This window comes from Gobio gobio (genome assembly GCF_949357685.1).
Source record: "Gobio gobio genome assembly, chromosome: 2".
Classification (NCBI taxonomy): Eukaryota; Metazoa; Chordata; class Actinopteri; order Cypriniformes; family Gobionidae; genus Gobio; species Gobio gobio.
In genome coordinates, this window is record NC_137098.1 from 20,396,536 (window position 1) to 20,420,431 (window position 23,896).

Genomic DNA, 23,896 nt, shown 5'->3' on the forward strand with positions numbered 1-23,896 from the left:
TGCTTTACAGTAGAATTTGAAGTTGTCTTATTTGTTGCATCATTGATTCTGTTATTTTCCTGTGTATTTGAAACGATCTGTATTGTACAAAGAGCTATAGAAATAAAAGTGGCTTGACTTGATGTATTCGCATCAGCCAACTAAGATCAGTAGAGTAAGATGTAGACCAAAAGTGCCCTCTGACTTCCACAGTTCTAGTGTGTTTGTTTAACACGAAAATGAGGCTGACCTCAACAGAAGCTCGGCTTGTGTGTGTGCGAGCTCCATATGGCTGACGCTCAGCTAATGAGAATCTCTGGAGAGCGACAGCTCACGGGACCTGAGCGATGATCTTTCCTCTGAGAGCAGCGTTTTAACGGCCAGATGACGACCTTCGATAAGAACGACATCATCTACTCGTGCGATTTGATTCATGAGGCGACTACGTCAACATCCGTTATCGTTGGATTCTCGTCGACGACCATGGCCACGCACCTGACCTTCAGGATTTCCATTCGGCCATGAGTAACAAGACAGGCAAACATTTTAATCGCAATAAGAGTCTCATGATCTCATGTTCTCCATCATGCTCTTCACCTGATAAAGCAGCTGATCGTCTTACACAAGGATTTAGGACTCTGATTCACGCAGCGGGTCACGGACATCACCTGGTTCCCCAGGCAACAGCGACTGTCACTTCACAGCCCCCGCAGGTCTCTGCTCATGTTGAGGTATTGACGTACGCCTCCGGCCACTTTTACAGTCTGACATTTGTGTTCCTATCTTTACTTGATGTTCACAAAAAGAAAAGTAATTTTGAAAACGTTGGCACAGATGGCACAGATATGGGTCAGAGCAGATGAGACTCCAAACGTGACCAACACCTCTAACAGCAACAGAACAACCTAATATTTAATTCTGTGTCAGTGTGTGTGTTTAGCTTGAGGATATGGCCTTGAGTGTGTGTGTGATGGTTCATGGTTATCCCACAAGAGTAAACTAACTTTCTCCTCACTAATATTTACCTCAACAGCTGACCACGGGATCAAGGACATTGTACGTATGTTGACGGGAACAAAGTGCCATTTTCAATTTTCACAGTGTTGGTGTTGTTGCTAAAGCTCAAAGCTGGTAGATGCAGCCATATCACCGTGTAGCCCAAGACTGGTTTCCCACTGAAGCTAAACAGGGTTGAGCCTGGTCAGTACCTGGATGGGAGACCTCCTGGGAAAACTAGGTTGTTGCTGGAAGAGGTGTTAGTGAGGCCAGCAGGGGATGCTCACCCTGTGGTCTGTTGTGGGTCCTAACGCCCCAGTATAGTTATGTGGACACCACACTGTAAAAAGCACCATCCTTCAGATGAAATGTTAAACTGAGCTCCTGACACTCTGTGGTCATTAAAAATCCCAGGATGTCCTTCAGAAAAAAAAGAGGAGGGGTGTAACCCCGGCATCCTGGCCAAAATTGCCCATTGGCCTCTGTCCATCATGGCCTCCTAATCATCCCCATATACTGATTGGCTTCATCAGTCTGTTTCCTCTCCACCAATAAGCTGGTGTGTGGTGGGCGTACTGGCGCAATATGGCTGCCGTCACATCAGCCAGGTGGATGCTACACATTGGTGGTGGTTGAGGAGATTCACCCCTTCTATATGTAAAGTGCTTTGAATACCCCGAAAAGCGCTATAAATAAAATACAAATTATTATTATTATTAAATGGAAGGTTTCTGGTTTAAGCCCAGGAAATATTTAATCATGAACTATCACCACTGGTTACTCCAGGAGAACAGCACTGTAAAAAGTAAACTGAATACAAGCACCTGTTAAATTAGCATGTACACCCTACAGGATGTTCTGACGCAACATTTAGCTGATGGGTGTGGAAAGAGCCAGGTGAGTTAGAAATCAAGTCAGACTACTGTGAAGCCCATTTCTGGAGGCACAACTGAACTAATCTGTCAGTGGACAACAAATGCCTACATTCAAGAGCAATGCAATTTAAGTTGAAAGTTTCACAAACCCTTTAATTTTTCCTCTATGCTCATTTTTAAAAGCATAAACACTTATGTGCAACACTTACCCAATTAACACTTTAGGCCTCATTAAGATCTGGTTTCTTTGCTCTTCACAGATCCCCCAAAATCCATTACAATACAAATTGAACAAGCTGGTAATCCCAGTGAGCAATTGTAAACATTGAGAAATCTTTGAAACATATGTTGGTCAGCAGGGATAGTGAACGTGAAGGTTCTAGTAGACACCAGGCATCATTCACTTACTGACTGCAGAGAATTGTACATAGACTTTTAGGAAAGCTTTGACGTAGGAGGGTGCTGATGCAGTGGAAGTCCTCAGAGCCTTGTCAGAGCCTCAAATTTGATGTTTGCTTCTACAGGTAGCCAGTGGAGCGAGATCAAGGTTGATTGATGGGTTGGTTGAAGACCAGATGCACCATCATCATCTGTAGAGGTTCAATCATGCCAACAGAGCACTGCTGTAGAACGCATGAAACAGCATGACTAGGACATCGTTGAGATGTGGTCAGCAAAGTTTAGTTGTTGAGCCTAGCTGTATGGTAATGTTGTGGCAGAGAAAACAAGGAGTTCTGTCTTTGTAAGGTTGAGCACAAGGTGATGATCCTTGATCCAGACCGAAATGGAGACAAACAATATCTGATATATTAACTGGAATTTTGTAAGGCTGGAATGACAGGAGTAGCAGCACAGCAGGAGTAGACCAGCAGTAGTGCAAAGCAGAGCTAGCATTGTGTCTTTATGATTGGGCCCAGTCAGGTTGTGTAAATGGAGAAGAGAAGAGGGCCAAGAACCAAACCCTGAGGTACTCCGTGATTATTAGATGTGACAGACGACAGGGTCTTCCTTAAGAAGCTGACTTGACACCTTGGCACCCGTAAAAATGACACCTTTTAAAACAAACAGCAATGAACTCCTTTTCAATGCAAATGGAAAATGTGCTTTGGTCAGGATGCAGATAGCTCTGAATAGATGCTTTAGAAATAGACATAATTAATTATTGATTTATCTTTTCTCCTTTCTATTCATTCCTGCTCTGTGCTAGAAAAAGAAATGCTGATGATTTCACTAGTCTTTTATTCCACTGAGTTTATTGGAACTGACCATGTGACCTGCTAAAGGAGGCTGGGATAGTCCATTGATAAGAGCCTGTCTGATGTGAAACGGCCTTCTCCCTGTTAAGAGCCCAGTGGTGTGTGTTTAATGACAGAATTTGTCAGAAATGAACACACACAGACAGAAGAATGCGTGATTCTGAAGAAAGTGTGTTCCAAAAGGCATAGATGATGCCCTCCCAGGGTACTTCGAAGAAAGAATATCCATTCTAAACAGAAGTGCTCAAAAATAACTACTTCAAAGGACCCTTTGAAATCAACATTTGTGTGGGGTTCAACTGATGGGCACTTCACTCCCAAGATTCTTCACACTGCATCCGAAACTCTAAACCTGCACAAGGTGCAACGCAAATTAAGTCAGCTGCAATTAATTCCTTTGATCTATTATATTAATAAAGGGAAGAGACGTGTTTTACACAAGGATACATACAAGTATAACTGAAGATCATTAGCTTTGCCTTTTTTCTTTTGGCTTGAGTTCCGAATAGCCATCCTCTGAATGTAGAGGGAATAGGGCCTAGACATGATCACCTCTGATTAGAACACATCCAATTTCATACTTCCTCATCATAGGACACGATCTCCCTTCAGATCAAGTGCCGCTTGTCTCACTTGTTGTGGATGGAAGAACAAAACACACACACACACACACACACACACACACACACACACACACACAAAAAAAACGACTGGACACAAAGAGAGAAGATGAAGAATTGGCTTCCATTTCATTCTTACCCTCATTTTCTCTTCCTCTCTCGCTCTGTCGTTTTTTCTTAGCCTAAAGTCTTCACAGTTAGATTTATGCCATTTATCATGCTGACACTCTCCCTGTCTTTCTCTCCCTCCCTGTCTCTCTCTCTCCCATCCCTCTAACAAATGAGTCTCATCCTGTCTGTTTAGACACACAAACCTCTTCCCATGTATAACGTAAAAATGAAGGAAAACACTAGCTGCGCACACACACTGAAGAATGGTGTTGGTTTCGCTGAGAGGAGTTTCACAGATGGCGAGGGGAAGTGACTGTGTGAGGTGGCACAGTGGGACACGCACACACAAATACTCGTCAGGACTGCCAGAAGGGAGTGTGTGTGTGTGTTGTGTGTGTGTGTGCGTGCACGCAATTATAAGTATATACAGAAGTCTTTTTATGAAGATGGTCAAATTGAATGTTTCAACTGTCCTCAGATCACAAGATCACAGTCGACTTGCAGTGTTGTGGCCTTTGCTGGTGAATGTCAGTGACCGTAGGGAGTCCCGTACGTCATTTTATCATTCTGAAGGGTGCTCATGAGTGCCCCCTTTATGCATTCTAAATGCACTATTGTGGAGCTCAAGTAACTAGGCTTTGTATAGTCTTGCAGAGTCCAACAAAATTCACACATAATGATGAAATATTTACCTTGAACACACAGGAAAAAGCATTCTGCAAATGGATTAATGTAAATGGCAAATCATGAGGCTGAGGTCCAACAGGACACGGTTCTCTTTTAGCACAACTGAAGTCAAAATGATGGGTAGTGACAGAACTTATCTAGAACTACACTGCCGTTCAAATTTTTTGATCTGTAAGATTTTTAATGTTTCTAGAAGAAGTCTCTCGTGCTCACCAACGCTGCATTTATTTTATAAAAAAAAAAAAAAAATCAGTAATGTTGGGAAATATTATTCAAATATCGTCTTTTTAATATATTGTATGTCTAATATGTGACCCTGGACCACAAAACCAGTCATAAGGGTCTTTTTTTTTCTTCTTTTTTTTAGATTTATAAATCATCTGAAAGCTGAAGAAATAAGCTTTCCATCGATGTTAGGATTTGTTGTTGTTTGTCAGGATAGGACAATATATATATATATTCAAATATAAAATAGTTATTTTACATTTGAATAATATTTCATAATATTAAGTTTTTTTCACATTTTTTGTTGTTATAAAACAAACACAGCCTTGGTCAGCATAAGAAACTTCTTCTAAAACCATTAAAAATCGTACAGATCAAAAACTTTTGAACGGCAGTGTAATCTGTGCAACCCCTATAGCAGACTACCCAATGGTCCAGCAGCTGAGGGTGTCATTTGAGACAGAGCTTAACGCACCAAACCTGAGGAATGCAACTATTTGGGTCATTAGAGTTTGGCTTCTAGGAAATCTAGATGTTGTTCTAGAGAGATCAGCGTTTACCATGTTGTATTCTTCCATCTTATCTGACACCAGAGGTCCACGTCTCAATATGATTAACAAGCCTTTAAACTGAACCACTTAAAAAGCGTTCAAACACTGAAGTCACATAACTGACCGTCTCGTATTGTGATGTCACAGATGAAGAATGTCTCGTGCAGTGATTATCGTGTTTCGTGAGCAGTATTGAGTTTGCCGTGTTGAAATGTCATGAGAGTATTTACACTGCGATTATAAATCTATATCAAACAGAGAGAGGGCAATTTAATTACTGTCTGATCAATACATCTTGGATCTGGTACAAATGGAGTATGAACAGAGAAAGAGAGAGAGTGTGTGCGCGTTTGTGTTTTGCCAGCGATCGTCATGACGACCCCCTGATGGAACGTAATAGTGAAAATGCCTCCTGCTCCGCCCAAATGGTCACGGCTGACTGGGCGGAATAGTTCAGCCAATTAAATCCCATAATGAGCGGCAGCAGTTCAGGAAGTGTGAAATTGCCGTTGCTTTCATTCTGTGAAGAAGAAAGCCTCACTCGTTGGTTTATTGATCCCGTGTTTTATTTTATTATTTTATTTATTTATTTTTTGGCGAGAAGTTTGCTTGTTGAACGTACGAGTCCCTGAGAACAGCACTGCTGTTGTGCTAGTCGTTTATTAGCTAAACGAACGCCAGCTTTTAAATTGTTTATGGTTTCATTCTGTCATAATTTATTCACCCTAATGTTGAGATGTTTTGAAGAATGCACCAGTCGCTCTTTTCCAAGTAAATGAAGTGAATGGGGACTGGGTCTGTCAAGCTATAGAATGGAGTGTTATTAACATAAATCTATCATAATAGTGGAAATGGCTGAAATGTAAGTTGTGTTCACTGCAAATCTGTACATACACTGTTTTAGGGAGTTTATAAGAGAATGATAGTTGATGGTGCAATGGTTCTTTTGGGTCTTTTTTTAAGGGATAGTTCACCAAAAAAATTTAATTATCCTATAATTTACTCACCGTCAAGCCATCCAAGACATTCTTCTTTCAGACGTATACAATTGGAGTTATTTTAAAATATGTCCTGGCTAATAATCCAAGCATTTTAATAGCAGTGAATGGATGCCCAAAATTTGAAGCCCAAAAAATTGCATCCATCCATTATAAAAGTAATCCACACGGCTCCGGAGGGAAGCAAATCGATGGGTTTGTGTAAGAAACAAACCTTCCGTATTCAACTCACAAAGAAAGTGTAACGCCTCTCGCGCCAGTTGCACTTTTTCATAAGTTGAATATGGAAGGCTGTCCATCGGAAGCTAGATATTTTACTTCATAACGTGTTAAATATAGATATTTTTCTTACAAAATCCCATCAATTCGCTTCAGAAGGCCTTTATTAACCCCCCGGAGCTGTGTGGATTACTTTTATAATGGATGGATGCACTTTTTTGGGCTTCAAATTTTGGGCTGGCATTCACTGCTTGGAAGAGCCAGTAAATTTTTTTTTTATATATATATATAACTTAGATTGTATTCGTCTGAAAGAAGAATGTCATATACACCTAGGATGGCTTGAGGGTGAGTAAATGATGGGGTAATTTTCATTTTGGGATGAACTATCCCCTTTGGCCTTTTAGTTCACATCTATTATAATTAAATGGAAAAGAGTGAGTGGTACATTATTTAAAATATCTCTTTTTGTGTTCTACAGAAGAAAGTCAGACAGGTTTGGAACGACATGAGTAAATGTGAGGATTTCAGCACACTTGCATACAAAATACCTCTCTTATTCTTTCTATGCAAATATTTAAAATACAGTATTACACAACCGTGCAACGAGAGAGTGATGTGTGTGTTCTTACAAGTGTTGGTGATTTGCACTCTCTGTTCATCACTAATTAGCTGCACTCATATGCATCATGAATATTCATGAGCTAGCATGCAGAGTGGACAATTAATTTGCATGCAGGTGATTATTACTAGATTTGGGTAATGCCCCTTTGAGAATTGTCCAATGCCGTCTTCTTCATATCTGACAGACCAGGTAAAAAGAGATGTGGTGATGGTAAAAACTGCTTCTGTTGTGTGTGTGTGTGTGTGTGTGTGTGTGTGTGTGTGTGTGTGTGTGTGTGTGTGTGTGTGTGTGTGTGTGTGTGTGGAACAATCCAATAATGCAATGGGACAAAAGCTGTTCAATTTCATTAACTGCAAAGTCATCAATGTGACGGCTGCACTGAACACACTCGCACTTTAAGAAGGATCATGTGTGTATGTGTGTGCAGGGGCATATTTTGTGGGGGGATGGGGAAGGTAACCATGGTTCTGACATGGTTAATGGAATAATACATTGTCAGATTATTAATTAATTATATACATTGCGTGTTCAGAGCTTTTATAAGCACTAAGTTTCTGTACGAACTGAACGGAAAAATGATCAGCACAATATGACTGAAGCCTGGTTTATTTAATTGTGCAAGAGTGGCGTGAGAATCACTCGCGTTCGCCAGCGTGCTCCAAAAAAAAGTGTGATAAGATTTGCACAAGCCGTTCCTATCGCAAAGCAGATGGTGAAATGTACCTAATTAATTTAACACTTTAAATTACTATGGAGAAAGTTAAACATTATCTAAAACAGCCACATAAACTAAAAAGAATGGAAAGAGGAGAAAACATCTTGCACCAACATAAATTAGAAAGCTTTTTTTTTATTGTAGGCCTATTTACTGTGGTCAATTTTGACTAACTTTAGAATTTATAATAGATAATCTGTTAACGTCATAGATTTTATTACAACGGTGACATGTTTCTAAATATGTGACCTGGACCACAAAACTATTCATAAGGGTATTTTTTTTTAATTGATGTATGGTTTGTTTGGATAGGACAATATTTGGCCGAGATTCAACTATTTAAAAATCTGGAATCTGAGGATGCAAAAAAATTTAAATATTGAGAAAATCGCCTTTAAAGTTATCTAAATGAAGTCCTTAGCAATGCATATTACGAATAATAATAGATTTTTTATATATTTACGGTAGGACATTTCGAAAAAATCTTCATGGAGCATGATCTTTACTTAATATCCTAATGATTTTTGGCAACAAAATTGAAACATATAATGTATTGTTGGCTATTACAACAAATATAACCGTGCGACTTATGTCTGGTTTTGTGGTCCGGGGTCACATTTGTAAATGTAGGCTGAAAGAAAGAAAAAAAAGTTAACATTGTCCTAAACATGGTAATGAGGAGCCATCAACAGTCTTACCTGTAATTACAGCCTTACTGTAACAAATGCTACAGTTAAACATTTACAAGAACTATTGTACATTTTCATAAAGGCAAGTACAAGTTAGAACCAAGAGCTTTAAAGTCTGGACCTTCTTAAATTATTGACCAAACAATCAGTTTTCCTCATGTGTAAAATTTGTTCCAATGATGGCTGATATGAAAAACCTGGCCCTCAAATATTCCAAGAGATGACAGTCAAAATCCTAAAGTTGATGAACTGTTGAGGAGAAAGAAAAACAATTTCAATATGAGAAAATGTTAAGTAAAGTTAATTTGACTTCCCATGGAACTGATGAGGTTTTTTTAAATTCTATACAATACATAATAATGTATAATTATATTATGTTGTGTGGATGATACCACAAAAGACAATTTTGAAGAAATAAATGAACTAACAATCAAATAAAGAAAACGGCTCAAACTTCAACCACCCCCGCCCCCCATGTTCAAACCAAACTACGCCCTTGTGTTTGTGTGTGTGTGTGCGTGCGTGCCTGCCTGCCTGTGTGTAACAGCAGAGGCAAAACAGCTGCCCCTGTGCAAAGCTTGTGGGCATGACAAACATGAGCGCATGTGTGAACGCTGCCCTCTGACTGTCTGTCTGTCTCTCTTGCTCTGTCAGTCGTCCATTTCCTGATGAACTGCTTCCACTTTTTCAGAGAATTTTCATATCTTACTATAATCAGACAACAGACAGTCATTTGGCCAGAAGCTTTTAGAGATCATTAACAAGACTGTGGGGAGAAGAAAAAAAAAAAACGAATAAACAAACAAACAAAAAAATACTTTAGATTGAAATCTGAAGTTCCTAAAGAGAGAAAAAGCAAAAACTGGGGTTGCTAATATAAAAAATCATTATTATTATGAAATTATAAATACTATATTAATATTGTGTAATTTATATAATTTAATTATAATTCATATTTTTTAAGAATTAAAATGAATTTAAAAGCAACTGATAACTATATTTCACAATATAATATATATAATTTCAGTCAAAAACTGAAAAGTACTTAAATTCTTCTGACCAATGGCCAAATCACAAATTTAAATAAATGTAAATTTGATTTGATATGTTTAATTAATTTCTTATTATTGCTTCTCTTTTTATTTGTAAAAAAAAAGGATATGCTCATCTCCAAAAAAACAAAAAAAAAAGACTTGATTGATTCACATAAGTGTGTTAATCATAAACATGACATCCTCCACGCAGGTGACCTTAACATGACAACATTTGACATGATACAAATTTTTTTCATGTTGTTATAAAAATCTATAAAAAAAGTACAAACATTCAATTTGACCAACTTCATAAAAAGACTTGCCTACACACACCGATCAGGCATAAAATATATACTAATATTGTATTGGTCCTTCTTATGCTCTTATGCTGTCAAAACAGCCCTGAACTGTCAAGGCATGGACTCCCCTGAAGGTGTGATCTGGCACCAAGATGTTAGCAGCATATCCTTTAAGTTGTGAGGTGGGGTCTCCATGGATCAGACTTGTTTATTCAGCACATCCCACAGATGCTCGATTGGATTGAGATCTGGGGAATTTGGAGACCAAGTCAACATCTCAAACTCGTTGTTGTGCTCCTTAAACAATTCCTGAACCATTCTTTTTTTGTGACAGGACGCAATATCCTGCTGAAAGAGGCCACAGCCCCCAGGGAATACCGTTTCCATGAAAGGGTGTACATGGTCTGAAACAATGCTTAGGTAGGTGGTACGTGTCAAAGTAACATCCACCTGGATGGCAGGACCCAAGGTTTCCCAGCAGAACATTGCCCAAAGCATCACACTGCCTCTGCCGGCTTGCCTTCTTCCCATAGTGCATCCTGGTGCCATGTGTTCCCCAGGTAAGCCGGGCACACGTACCCAGCCATCCATGTGATGTAAAAGAAAACATGATTGCTCACATGCCCACTGTTGGCGCTTTCGGTGGTGGACAAGGGTCAGCATGGGCACCCTGACTGGTCTGAGACTATGCAGCCCCATATACGCAACAAACTGTGATGCACTGTGTATTCTGACAACTTTCTAGCAGAACCAGCATTAACTTCTTGAGCAATTTGAGCAGTAGCTCGTCTGTTTGATCGGACCACACAGGCCAGCCTTCGCTCCTCATGTGCATCAAGAGTCCTGGCCGCCATGACAACCCTGTCACCGGTTCACCACTGTTCCTTCCTTGGACTATTTTGATAGGTACTGACCACTGAAGAGCGGGAACACCCCACAAGAAGTTCAGTTTTGGAGATGCTCTGAACCAGTCGACTAGCCATCACAATTTGGCCCTTGTCAAACTCACTCAAAACCTTACACTTGCCCATTTGTCCTGCTTCTAACACATTAACTTTGAGGACAAATGTTCACTTGCAGCCTAATATATCCCACCCACTAACAGGTGCTGTGATGAAGAGATAACCAGTGTTATTCATTTCTCCTGGTCATAATGTTATGCCTGATCGGTGTACACACACAGACACACACACATTAGAGTCCATACATAGCTTTGGGTATTTGTTGTTGTTTGAAGAACATTTAGTGCCAGTACTTTGAGTTATTGCACAGAAGTCTGTCCCTACTTTCATAAGCTACAAAATGAGCAAAAGTTTCACCAGCCAAGATGTTCCGGACGTGACATCGGAAACAGAGAACAGCACTGAAAAAGATATAGATAATAGTTTTTGATGGTAACACTTTATTTTAAGGTGCCATAGTTACACGTTACATGTACCTACTATAGTAAATTATGCAAAATTATTGCAAGTAACTAACCCTAAACTAAACCCTAACCTTAACCCTAGTAAGTACATGCAGTTTATAATACTCAGTACTCAAAATTGATGATTCTTATTTGTTTTATTTTTTATGGAATATTGCAGTGTTTATTATAAATTATTTATCCATTCACATCATTTTGTTGAATTAATGTGCCTCGTAATCTTTAATCTTCAAAATAACTTTCCCTCCCTCTTGCAGCAACATCTCTTCTTTTCTCTGGTGAAGTGTTTATTGGCATGAGGGCAGGACATGTCACTCACATGAGATCCACCAATAGCAAACCACAACCATCCAATCAATTCCCCATGGACAAAAATCAAGAATTAGTAAGTGATAGCGCTCAGTTGAATGCGATAATCAACTATTAGCTAATCTCTGCTATTTTTATTCACACCTCCCAGAGGACTACTAAGAACTACAGGTTCAGAATTAATGTGAATAATGCCTAATGTATAATTGATTCTAAAGTGAAGATCCCGGTAACCCACTAGTAATGACTGAATTGTTACCACTTTAAAATAAATGACACATTATCCATTATTCACATTAATTATGAACCTGTATACAGTATAGTAGTCCTCTGGGAGGTATGAAAAACAAATAGTTACTGATTAGCTAATAGTGAACCACCTCATTCAACTGCTATTATTTACTAATGAATTCATCAAAGTTCCTTCTTAGTTAAAAGTAGTTAAGTAAGTTAATATTGTGTTACTCATTTGTTCCTGTGTAGTTTTTCATTATTTGACAGAACAGTATTTCAAAGTGTTACAAACAAAGCTTCCCATCTAATTCCGCAGCAGACAGACCCTCCACATCCTCTACTGCCGCCTACATAGACAATCCCTCACTGAACTACCTTGACCGCCTTATTATCCAATATATTTGGTGGATTCTCGTTTAGCAGTTTGCTGTCGTTTGGAAAATCATCGTAATTTATTGTCATCTTCTTTGTCTACATAGGTCGATCACTTGGTTTGGGAAGCTCTAAACTTTCTCTCTCTCTCTCTCTCTCTCTCTCTCTCTCTCTCTCTCTCTCTCTCTCTCTCTCTCTCTCTCTCTCTCTCACTCACTCTCTCATACTCTGTGATGGTTCCTGATTATTCCTGTCATTTTCCCATCCGCTTCAAAACGGTGCAGCACTAATTAAAGCCTGAAGCTGCAAACGAGCTGACAAGATTTTACTACCACAGCAAAACTTACAGACACACTAAAATTAAACACCATCCCACATGTGACCACATACGGATCCTGAACACATATAGACTCCTGCTTATGATCACAGAGCACACACTGAACACTGATGGGCGGCTCTTCATTTAAAGGAAATTACCATACATGCAAATTAGACGCAAAGATGCCAATTTGATAGTGCCTGCACAAAATGCAAATTCCAACCTGCCTGGCAGTCATATGCAAATACTGATCTAACGATCATCTTTATAACGTGAAACAAATTAAACATCAAAATCACAACAGATGCACAATGACCAGATAAAAGAACATGCCACATGGCAAATCATATGATAAATCACGTTTGTTTGTGTGTAATGTTTTCTCTGCCCTTGTGAAAAAGACGTACATCTAACTGTATTTTCAGATAATATTATATTAAGGAAAAAAGGCCTCTTTAGTGTAATTAAAGAAAGTACACTTTCATGACAATCTTTCTTATACACTTAAAAAAAATGCACTTTGTAACAAATGTACAAGTACATGTAATGTAACAAGAACACTGTAAAAGTTTTACTTTAAAGTACATTTTAAAGGTACACTATTTAACTTTTTTTGTTCAAAATTTACTAATTTTTAATAATGAGTCAATACATCAGTCTTTTTTTCCAAAACGTGTTTTTGTCTTACCCTAATTCACTATAGTAAGCCTTTTATCAATTCTAGACCTAGCGGGAATGTTTTTGACGAAGTCAACTCAACCGTGCGGGTCTAGTCATATTCGTAAATAGAGAAAAGTTGCTCCGGCTACTTTGACATATGGTGTGAGAATGGCATAGATTAGTTGTCGCAAAGAGTGTGAAAGATTGACATAGAGCAGGCTAAGGCAGAGATAGGGTTTTTATTACTCAACAGAATTTCCTCAATGTCTTCAGCTAGTCAACTTGAGATCCTTTCCACTTATACTGGTTATATCTCTAAAGTCCAGTACAGACTACATGATTTAAGCAATCCTATAAGATCATTACAAATTACACTTTAATTTTTAGCACCATGTCATGGCTGGAGATATTAAAAATGGCTTTTTTTTTGCTTATAACTTCAGAACGGTTCCCACCAAAAATAACAGAACTGGTCTCTTTTACTTCAGTGCATCATACTGAGTCAAACGATATTCAATTTTTCCATATTGAGAATGAGGAGATACGTCACGATGTTTTCACTCCGAGCTGCATTTCAGGGAAGGCGCCGCAATATTGGGAGGATACGCTATCTGTTGCCATTGTTATTTCGACAGTAAACTCTAAAAAAAAAAAAAAGGTTCTATATGGCACTAAAAGTGGTTCTTCGTCTTAATCATAGAGGAACCAATTTTGGTGATATATTGCACCATATCTTAACATGTTCTGTATATGGTAGCGGTGCTATATAGCACCCTAGTCAGTGGTGCTATATAGCACCTTAGCAAAAGAACCGCTGAAGAACCACTGAAGCACCAACATTGGTGCTATACACTTAAAAAGGTTCCCCTATGATTACGAGCCAAGAACCAATTTTAGTGCCATAGAACCTTTTTTTTTTAGAGTGTAAGAACGAGAGAGCAGCTTGAGATTTGTTTGCATTTTTTAGATGCAGCGCAGTTTCTTGGGGAGAAATGGAGGAGGAGGAAGTGAAAGGAAAGGTGCTATATCGGGTGAGACTAAATAACACCGCCGAACAGCGTTATTTAGAGAAACTGCTTGACATCGACAACATTGACCCGTACGACCTGCCAGCTACAGAATGACGCTACCACCTCTCACACGCCCTGACATCGCCAGTTACCTGGTTTATACCATCAGCGTTCAGAAGCTTTAAGTCATTAGAAGTCATAACATGACCTGTTACACAACAAAAGTATATACATTTCATTCCATGCTATGCTTGTCTGCAGCAATTGCCCATCTGCTTGCCATTCAGCCTAATCACATCTGATCTGCATGTCTAAAGCTCCCTTAGTCTATGACAGTAGGCGAAAAATAATTTCATTTTTACAATAAACGTATTACAATTACATATTTACACAATTACATATATATAACAATAATAAGCATTAGAACTGTAAAAAAACATTAATAAAAGTGGAGTGCAACCTTACTTTGCCAAGTATGACTGAGCTCTCGCAGTTTACAGGTTTGTGGGTTTGTAAGCCTTGCATCCAGCCGCAGCAGAATTGTTCATAAGCTTCTAACGTGCTTCTGAATGCTTGCATTGTGTAGGCACTGATACCATAAACCAGATAATTGACGATGTCACAGTGTATGAGACGTGGTAGCGTCATTCTGTAGCTGGCAGGTCGTATGGGTCGATGTTGTTGATGTCAAGCAGTTTCTCTAAATAACGCTGCTCGGCTGTGTTATTTAGTCTCTTCCGATAGAGCCCCTTTCCTTTCGCTTCCCCCTTCTCCATTTTTCCCAAAGAAACTGCGATGTATTGCAAAAATTCAAACAAATCTTAAGCTGCTCTCTTCGTCTCTCTATCAAAATAACCATGGTAACGGATAGTGTATCCTCCCAATATGGCGGCACCTTCCCAAAATGAAACACGGGGTGAACATCGTCACGTCACCTTCTCATTCTCAATTGGCCATTTTGGGCATATGCCAGTTTTGTCATAAAATGCTATATTTTATGAACGCATTAGTGTATTGTCACAAAACTCGATATATGTCCTCTAGCCTGGTCCTACCAGACTCTCGTACATTTAATTTGTACAGAGTCTGGCCACTCTCCATTGACAAGCGTTAACTTCCTTGAAGGCGGGTACTCTGTTGAAGTTTAAAACTATTGGATCTGCCCAGAGACACTATGGATCTACTATAACCAATCGCTAACGTTTGGCCGTGACGTATGTCATCTCAAACTAGCGCACGACATCAACGTCATTGTTCTCAGCCACTCCCTCTGTTCGCTGATTGGACCGGTTAAAATTTGATCAGAGAAAACCAAAGAATATACAGCAATCCTAGAAGCAGTACTGAAGGAAATTGAAAATTGAGCGGAAGTATGTAGGAGGGCGGAGCCAGGCTATATGTCCACAGGACCATACCCTGAAGGTACTCAAACAGTTTCTGAATAACACCACCTTTTAAAAAATTGCTACTAGCTTTTAACAAATGTTTCATTTTAATGAAACTGGTCTTGATAGATTCCTTGAGTCAACAATGATAACAATTATGCCATATTTGGTTGAACTTGCTGTCCACCATTTTGAATTTCTTTGAAAACCTGCTTTTTCTAACTCCTCCAAGACCATTGGTCCGATTTTCACCAAAATCGTCTCAGATCATCTTCAGACTGTGCAAGCAAAAAGTTATTAAAAGCTTTTTTTATTGACCACGCCATTCTGGAATAACTCATCAACAAATTTGAAGGCATGGTGCCAAGCTGATTTTGAGGCTGTAACTCTACAACACTTTGGCATATTGACACCAAACTTTGTATGCGTCATAGCCTCCTCACACTGACCACACAACATGAAGTTGGTAAAAGCGCCACCTACTGGTCAAATGCCAGATGCAATGAAATCATATTACATGTGATCGAAGACTTATGGGTTTGACAACTGCCAGACATCAGGGCACATTCAGGAGGCCGACGGCCCTGCATCACAATCAGCAGTGTTAGATGCAAAGAACGAAACACACACATCTCACTCGTATGTGGTCTGATCATTTAAGGCGCCGCTGGTTTACAGTTTTCTGTGATGTTTGAGTCAAACAGTAAAGAGAAAGAACAAAGCAGATGACACTATAAATAGGCATTTAAAGGTGAGACTTACACTCGGCGTTGGTGAGCAGGACGGAGGCGGTGAGCAGCAGGAGACAGTGTCGGACGGAGGGTAACGCTACACGGACGCTTGGCACAGGCATGATGTTACAACTCAGCCGCTGAGTGTGCCGGCTCACAACGCTCCTGCAACGCTCTCACAACCTACAGACAGAGAAACACACAAGCAATGAATAAATCAAAAGATATTTTCTATTTCATGACTCTGAAATAAACCAAAGGAACACTTTTTTGGATTTTAAGGCAAGACACTGCAAGCAAAAGCTTTTTTTCATGCACTGGTCAGTCTTGAGGTCTAATTTGCTTCCATAACATGTCCTCATTCAGAATAGTGGGAAGAAAACATTCAAAACACACATTTAAGTATCTATTAAAATTATCTATTGTGTCTGTAGATTTCAATTTCAATATGATTCTTTTAAGGCTGTTTTCTCAAAATCAGTTCTATCTCTACTTCAGTAGAACATACACCAAACTTTTCAGTTTTATTCCTATCTATAGCATGATTTATATAACATTTTTTTCCGAAAAAAAGATGAAAAGTATTTGGTTGACAGAGTGATAAAAAAAGATATCCATTTTAACAGATATCCTGTCCCCTCTTTAACTCTAATATGTTAACAATTTTTTGAGCCTGGCTTTATCTAGTGTTATTTTCTGAAAATGTAAGCAAATAAGTGCATATTTAATGTTGCATTTTTTATACATAATTTCAGAATTTTTTTTTAACAAACCAATTGTCGTGATATACTGTGGTTAATCAACTGGGGAAATGTACACATATTACAAATTTGACCCTTCTCATCTATAGTGATTTGCTCTAACAAGATTTTGCCTTGGTTTTAGTGATGAGCGCAATGTTAAAGGATTAGTTCACTTCAAAATGAAATTTTCCTGATAATTTACTAACCCCCATGCCAGATGTTCATGTCTTTCTTTCTTTCTTCAGTGGAAAATAAATTATTTTTTTGAGGAAAACATTCCAGTATTTTTCTCCACACAATGGACTTCAATGGCAACCAAAATGTTGAAGGTCTGAATCAATGCAGTTTCAAAGCGATTAGAAGGGCTTCAGATGCTCTGCACGATCCCAGCTGAGGACTAGGGTTTTATTTAGCGAAACCATCAGTCATTTTCTAAAATAAATAAATAAATGTATATACTTTTTAACTCTAGAACCACCACGGGGTAAAATTTACCCATGGCTGTTTTTCAAATGTGCATGACAGATTTTCAATAAAATATCCAAGGCTCCCAGTCATTGACTTTTACTAAAATTGTGTTATTTACAATCCCCTGTTGTTAAAAATTGCTTACATAAAACTAGAATAAAAAAACTGGCATTTATACCTATACATGCCAGCGGGTCAAATTGACCCCTATATAATTCATTTATATTTGCATTGTATTTGAGCAACGTGCCGACTTACTGTAAATGGTCACACAACGCACAATCAAATGAAGATGTTTTAGCCTATTTATAAATGTTCAAACTTTGGATTAATTATTCATTTTTGCTTTATATTGTTTTATTGTGTATTGCTTGCTGCGGTGTTGCTATTTATTCAAGTCTGCCCGTTATTTCCTATCTATGATGTAATGAATAATACAATTTGCATAATATTGGTGTTGTTCTCTTATTCAAATGATAAATGATATAACTAAACAATTTAATAATTAATTAGGTGAAAATGTGCGCTTGAATTTGTCGTTGCACATGTACATGCATCGTATGTCATCCTTTGTTATAAATCCTATGCAGCGGTGTATTATTATTGCTCTTTATTGTCTATTTAGGGTATTTTAGTCATTTAAATAACATGGGTTATCTTTATGTAATTAATGACATTTTATTATAATATTACACCACCCAAATATGTATTTATTTCCTTCTAATTCGCTTTGTAATTGCAGGCTGATTTAGCCTTGATATTCAGCAAAAAGTGATTAGTGTAGCTGCTTAAAGTAGCATAAAACAACAGAACAAAAACATAGTTGATGTCTAAAAATAATAATTGAATGACTCTATACATTAATTTGTGAAGACTGGCATAATACAGTGACATATTACATTTTTAGCCGCATCAAAACAGAAATCATCTGCATGGGTCAATTTTACCCGCTGGCGGTTTTAGGTATACAGCAACCTCTGGCGGTTCTAGTGTTAACCTAAATTGCTCATCTTGCGCTGCTCCACGACATGCCAGGGATTACGTAATAACGTCGGAAAGGCCACGCTAGACATAGGCAGAAGTACCGGCCCTGTGTTTATAAAGCGCACATGCGAGCACCAATACAAACGCCATTTAGCAAAAAAGGTTAAACAACGATGTCGGACGATTTTTACGTTTTTTTTGTAAAGGACGTTTGTATTAGTCTTAGTAGTGTTGGGTCCGAGTCCACCTTTGTCGAGTTCGAGTCAAGTCCAAGTCTTAAACAATCAAGTCCGAGTCCAAGTCCGAGTCCAAAAGGGGCCGAGTTGGATCAAGTCCGAGTTCTTATCGACCGAGTCCGAGTCGAGTCCGCCCGAGTCCAGAGTGTAATTAAATTGAAAAAAGATTAGAAATTGCTATTGTAAATTTGTATCTTCTATTAATATTTTAAACTTTCAACCCATTAAACCAATGGCAATATAAAATTAAACAAAAAATACCACTATAACATCTAGCCATTGCCATTTAACATTTTTATTTTGTCAACAGATCAACTAGTTTCCAATCAAAAATGGTTTCAAACCATTAGAATGGACATAGATATACTGTATGTAGAACTTTTATAATTACAAGTGCAAGAAAAACACAAATTAACCTGTTTTATTGTATTTAAATTGTTTAATGCCTCTGGTATCACCAAATTCTTATGTTTAGGGGTGGGCGATATTAAAATCTTTTTTCACGATAATGATATATTTTCTCAAGTAGGATTATTCAAGTAAGAATAAATACTATAGAAATTGAATTAAACAATTACATTTAAAATAAAACAAACTTCACTGTATTACATGTACAGTGATTCTTATTAAATTTACTAAAGTTAGTCAGGAGTGAGTGAGTGAGTGAGTGAGTGAGTGATTTTCTCTTTGTCTTTTGTTGTTTTATTAACATTAAAGGGATAGTTCACTCAAAAATTAAAATTCTGTCATCGATTACTCGCGCTCAAGTTGTTTTACACATATTTTGGAGAATGTCGGAAACCAACCAGTTGGTCCCATTGTAGGAAATAATAATATGGATGTCAATGACTACCATTCAACTGTTTGTGTTCAACAGAAGAAATGAATACAGGTTTGGAACAATATTAGAGTGAGTAAATAATGACATAATTTTAGAGGTGAACTGTCCCTTTAAGGACAAGCGACAGCGTGTTCACTGTAGGCTGCGCTGCTGTTAATTTAAGACCTCTACACATCTAATATACAGACACGCCGATTTTACTTTCACTTTAGACATAACTGACTGTGTTTATGTTAACCTTGTGTGTATTTGACAGTATAAGTGTAGTAAGACTACTTAGTCCAGTAATCACGTGTGTTTGACAGGCTTTTAGTGCGCGCGCTCAGCGCATGTTAACACAGTGCACAAGCACGCGAATGAAACGTTTAACCAGCTAGGCTCATATCAGCGCGTAGACTCACAGGCACACTCAAACAGAGCCAAAATAAACTGAGAGAAATATTTCAAAAATTTATTTATTCGAAATTAATTAAATCGAAAACGAAAAGAAAAAAAACGCAATTCCCAAGCGTGTATTCAAGATATTCAACAGTGCCGAACGGTTTAATATTATATTAAGAATTGTGACGTCCATAGTATGCACACAAGAATCCGATATATATCGTCATATCACCCAGCCCTAAGTTATTTGGATTTAAGTTGGTATTAAAAGTTATAATAAGCAACTTACATTTCTCTAGGTTTTCATTGAACATGTCGGTAGAAAGTCGTGCCAGACACATCAGTTGATTTGCAATCCGCAGAGTGCTTCTTTTTACTGGATTTCTTGCAAAAAATTCTTTATGATTTTCAAAAGCAAAACAAATTATTGCTGACTCTGAAGACATTGTCCTAGCCACGCATTGCATCCGTGTGATGTGTGTATTGTCTGCAAGCATATGATGCTACTGCTGCCTGCCGGTGTGGTGCAGTAAAATCACAAGCGGGGAGACGTTCATTAATTTCTTATCTTAGTTTTATAGCGGTTTTGTTGTTACACATGACTCGGACTCGACTGCACTCGGGATATTTTCCGAGTCCAAAATGTCCAAGTCCGAGTCAAGTCCGAGTACAAATTCACCCGAGTGCGTGACAAGTCCGAGTTCATTCAAAATTGGACTCGAGTCCGGACTCGAGTCCGAGTCCAAGTCCGAGTACCCCAACTCTAAGTCTTAGTCTTGAAAATGACCGATGGTTTCTCTTGAGAAGACCTTATTCCTCAGCTGGGATCGTGCAGAGCCTCTGAAGCCCTTCGAAGCCCTTTGAAACTGCATTGATTTGGACCTTCAACATTTTGGTTGCCACTTAGATCCATTGTGTGGAGAAAAATCCTGGAATGTTTTCCTCAAAAACTTAATTTCTTTTCGACTGAAGAAAGAAAGACACGAACATCTTGGATGAGATGGGGTGAGTAAATTATTAATTTTGATTTTAAAGAGAACTAATCCTTTAAACAAACACACACACCCACGTGCACACACACTGTTTGTGAAGCTCATCACAAACTCACCATTCAAATGAGTGAGTTTACAATCTACTAACAACTAAAGTCTCTTTACACCTTTAACTATTAGAAGGTGGCCTTTATTGTTTGTAATCAAAGCCAAAAAACAACAAGGTTTTTCTTTGTCACTGAACAAATGTAATCCAAAGTAAAACACACTCATTTATATAAATGGTTTATACACAGAGTTGCCATTCAGCAGTAAAACCTCTTCATCACTACGGTACAAACACAGACCACGCAGGCTGGACTTCTGTTCCCACCGCACGCGCTCGCGCACGGAAGTCAAAGTTGGCACGCACTCGCCGCCTGCTGACCAATGTCACACGCACTGCCACGCTTGCTATTTCCGTTCGCGATACCATCACTGGCTCTGGCTGTTACTTTATGAGCTCATTTCAACTCCGAGCGCACATATTCACGAATGCGAGATGACAGTCTGTGTAATATTTATGTGATTAATTAATAGTTCAGATATCAGCTGCTCCCGTCTTGTGTATCGTGCCACTTTTATTCTAAGCTTTTGTTGGGAGAGTGAGACAGACAGAGAGACAGACACATCCATTATGTGTGCTTTGTATCTGTTCCTGATGAGCCGATTCTTTGTTGAATAAGAATTTCCATCACGCTCACACACAGAGCAAACACTCTCTCTAGAAATCTGACAGATAAGTAATACCGCATGTCGCCCACGTTGGCAGGCGATTTGTAAATAAACGAGAAAATGGCCGTGTTTTTTTTCCTCTTCTTGTTACTCATCTGTCTGACATTGATCCAGAGAGAGAGAGACGGACTCGATTGAAAATCACATCAATTCATTCACACGAGGGAACGTCTTCAGTGAACAGCTCTGGATCTCTTGATAGACAGAATGAACTTCAGGGTCGTTCTTCACGGCATTCTGCCATGGGTGCCGTTAGTCTTCCTCATTAACATATATGCAAATAATGACTATAACAATCAAAACATGCTGCTATTTATTAAATTGTTTTACCATGTTAATACTAACACTGGGATGAATATTACAGCTCTGTGTTTCCAACACGTTGTAGCAAAAACAAACATTCTAATTATAGATTATTAGGGGTGTAACGATTCGTTTTAACAACGATTCGATTCGTATCACGATTTGAGGTTGTCGATACGATTCAAGGACGATATTGGTTCATTTAGAACGATACGATCCGAAACGATTCAGTGACTTGAAATCGATTCAGTAACTTTTTTGCCAAAAATTGTGTGACTGAAATAAATATCTGGATACTGCTCAATGCAGGTGAAGTTTCCTAGATTCCTGTTGTTTCTTGAAAGGGAATCAGGTATCAATTAATTATGGATATAAACAAACAAGTAAACAACAATTAATGGCAAATGCATTCAAATTTTATTTGAATAAAGTGCAACCAACAGTTTAGGTTGAATTAAAAGGAAGTTGACCTTTTCTGCTCTCATTTCCAATATTCAATACATTTTCAATAAAAGCACAGTAAGTGCAACCAACATTTCAACAGTAGGTTAACCTGCTACTTCTGCTTTTGTTTTCCAACATAAAAATATTACAATATTAGTATAAAAAATAAAGTGCAACTAACTACTCTTCAGGTTTAATTAATAGTAGGTTTACCTGCTATTTTTGCTGTTGTTTTACAACATTAAAATAATACAAATACAATATTAATATCAAAAATAAAGTGCAACCAACATTTCTTCAGGATGAATAAACTGGCTGAACCTGCTACTACTCTCAGTTTAATAAACAAACAATATTTAACAAAGATAAAATGTAACCAACTACTCTTCAATGACTCTACAGATTTCTTTTTCAAAAATATCAACATGATCTGACCGCAGAACACTTCTCTGTGCGTTCACTATGTCGCCAGCTGTACTACAAACTCGCTCTGCTGGCACACTGGTGTCAGGAATTCACAGGTAACATTTAGCAAGGGTTGAAAGTACAGGTAAAACGTTACTAACTTAGCTCTTTCTCCTGGTGGCTTGATAATTTCTCGCACGTTGGCTTCTCTGTCATCCGCCATGCTATGTTTTGTTTTCTTAGCGCTGCTGCTGGTGCGTGCGTTGCGATGATGTCACAGATAGGCAGACTTAATCGAGTAACGTTTAACGGCTTTATCATTAAAAGTGCTAAGAAAAAATATCCATATAAAGTCTGACGTGCTTAAATCCAATGCGTTATTTCCCATGATCGATACAATCGATTGATTACCTTTTAAAACGATGTTAGATCGATATATGTCGTCCGGAAGGCCATCTTGCAGAGCACAGATCGATGTAGTTAGATCATAGGAAAATAAATCGATACATCGATGTAGTAGATGAATCGTTACACCCCTATAGATTATGCATTTGGAACACTAGCATAACTTTTATATTATTAAATGTTATATTTTTTCAGATATTCCTGTGAATTGCCCATAGTAAATAACTGAATTTTAAGCACCTTGAGCTGCATCAGTCAGTGGATTCAAATGATTCATAATGGGTCTCCTGAATCTGTAGTGTGTTCTGGTGTTCTCTGAACATCTTTGCATACAGAATGAAACACTTATAAAGATATTAAACATCTGTAATAACCCCTAATGGGCCAGAATAAGCCTGATAAGACATAATGCAGTGTATCAATCTGACACACTGAACAGAAATGTGTCATAATGACATGCCCAGCAGAAAAGCTGAACACATGGAGGACATTAGAAACATAGTTGTGTCTCAAAAATGAGTCTTCCTCAGTGAGACTACATCTTTAGACAATGTCTAAAACAGCATCCAGAGGTCAGAGGTCACCGTATGGCCAC

The 23,896-nt window shown here is 38.3% G+C and overlaps 1 protein-coding gene across 4 annotated transcripts in view; it reads right to left on the minus strand.

The window, feature by feature from the left end:
* The window catches only part of LOC307138715 (receptor-type tyrosine-protein phosphatase delta), a 185,600-nt gene that overhangs the window by 124,926 nt on the left and 36,778 nt on the right, over positions 1–23,896 (minus strand). For all 4 annotated transcript variants that reach the window (XM_079837245.1, XM_079837243.1, XM_079837244.1 and 1 more), the window contains exon 2: positions 16,357–16,508. In XM_079837245.1, coding sequence (XP_079693371.1) covers positions 16,357–16,447 — 91 coding nt within the window. In that variant the 5' untranslated portion in view covers positions 16,448–16,508. The remainder of the gene's footprint in view (positions 1–16,356; positions 16,509–23,896) is intronic.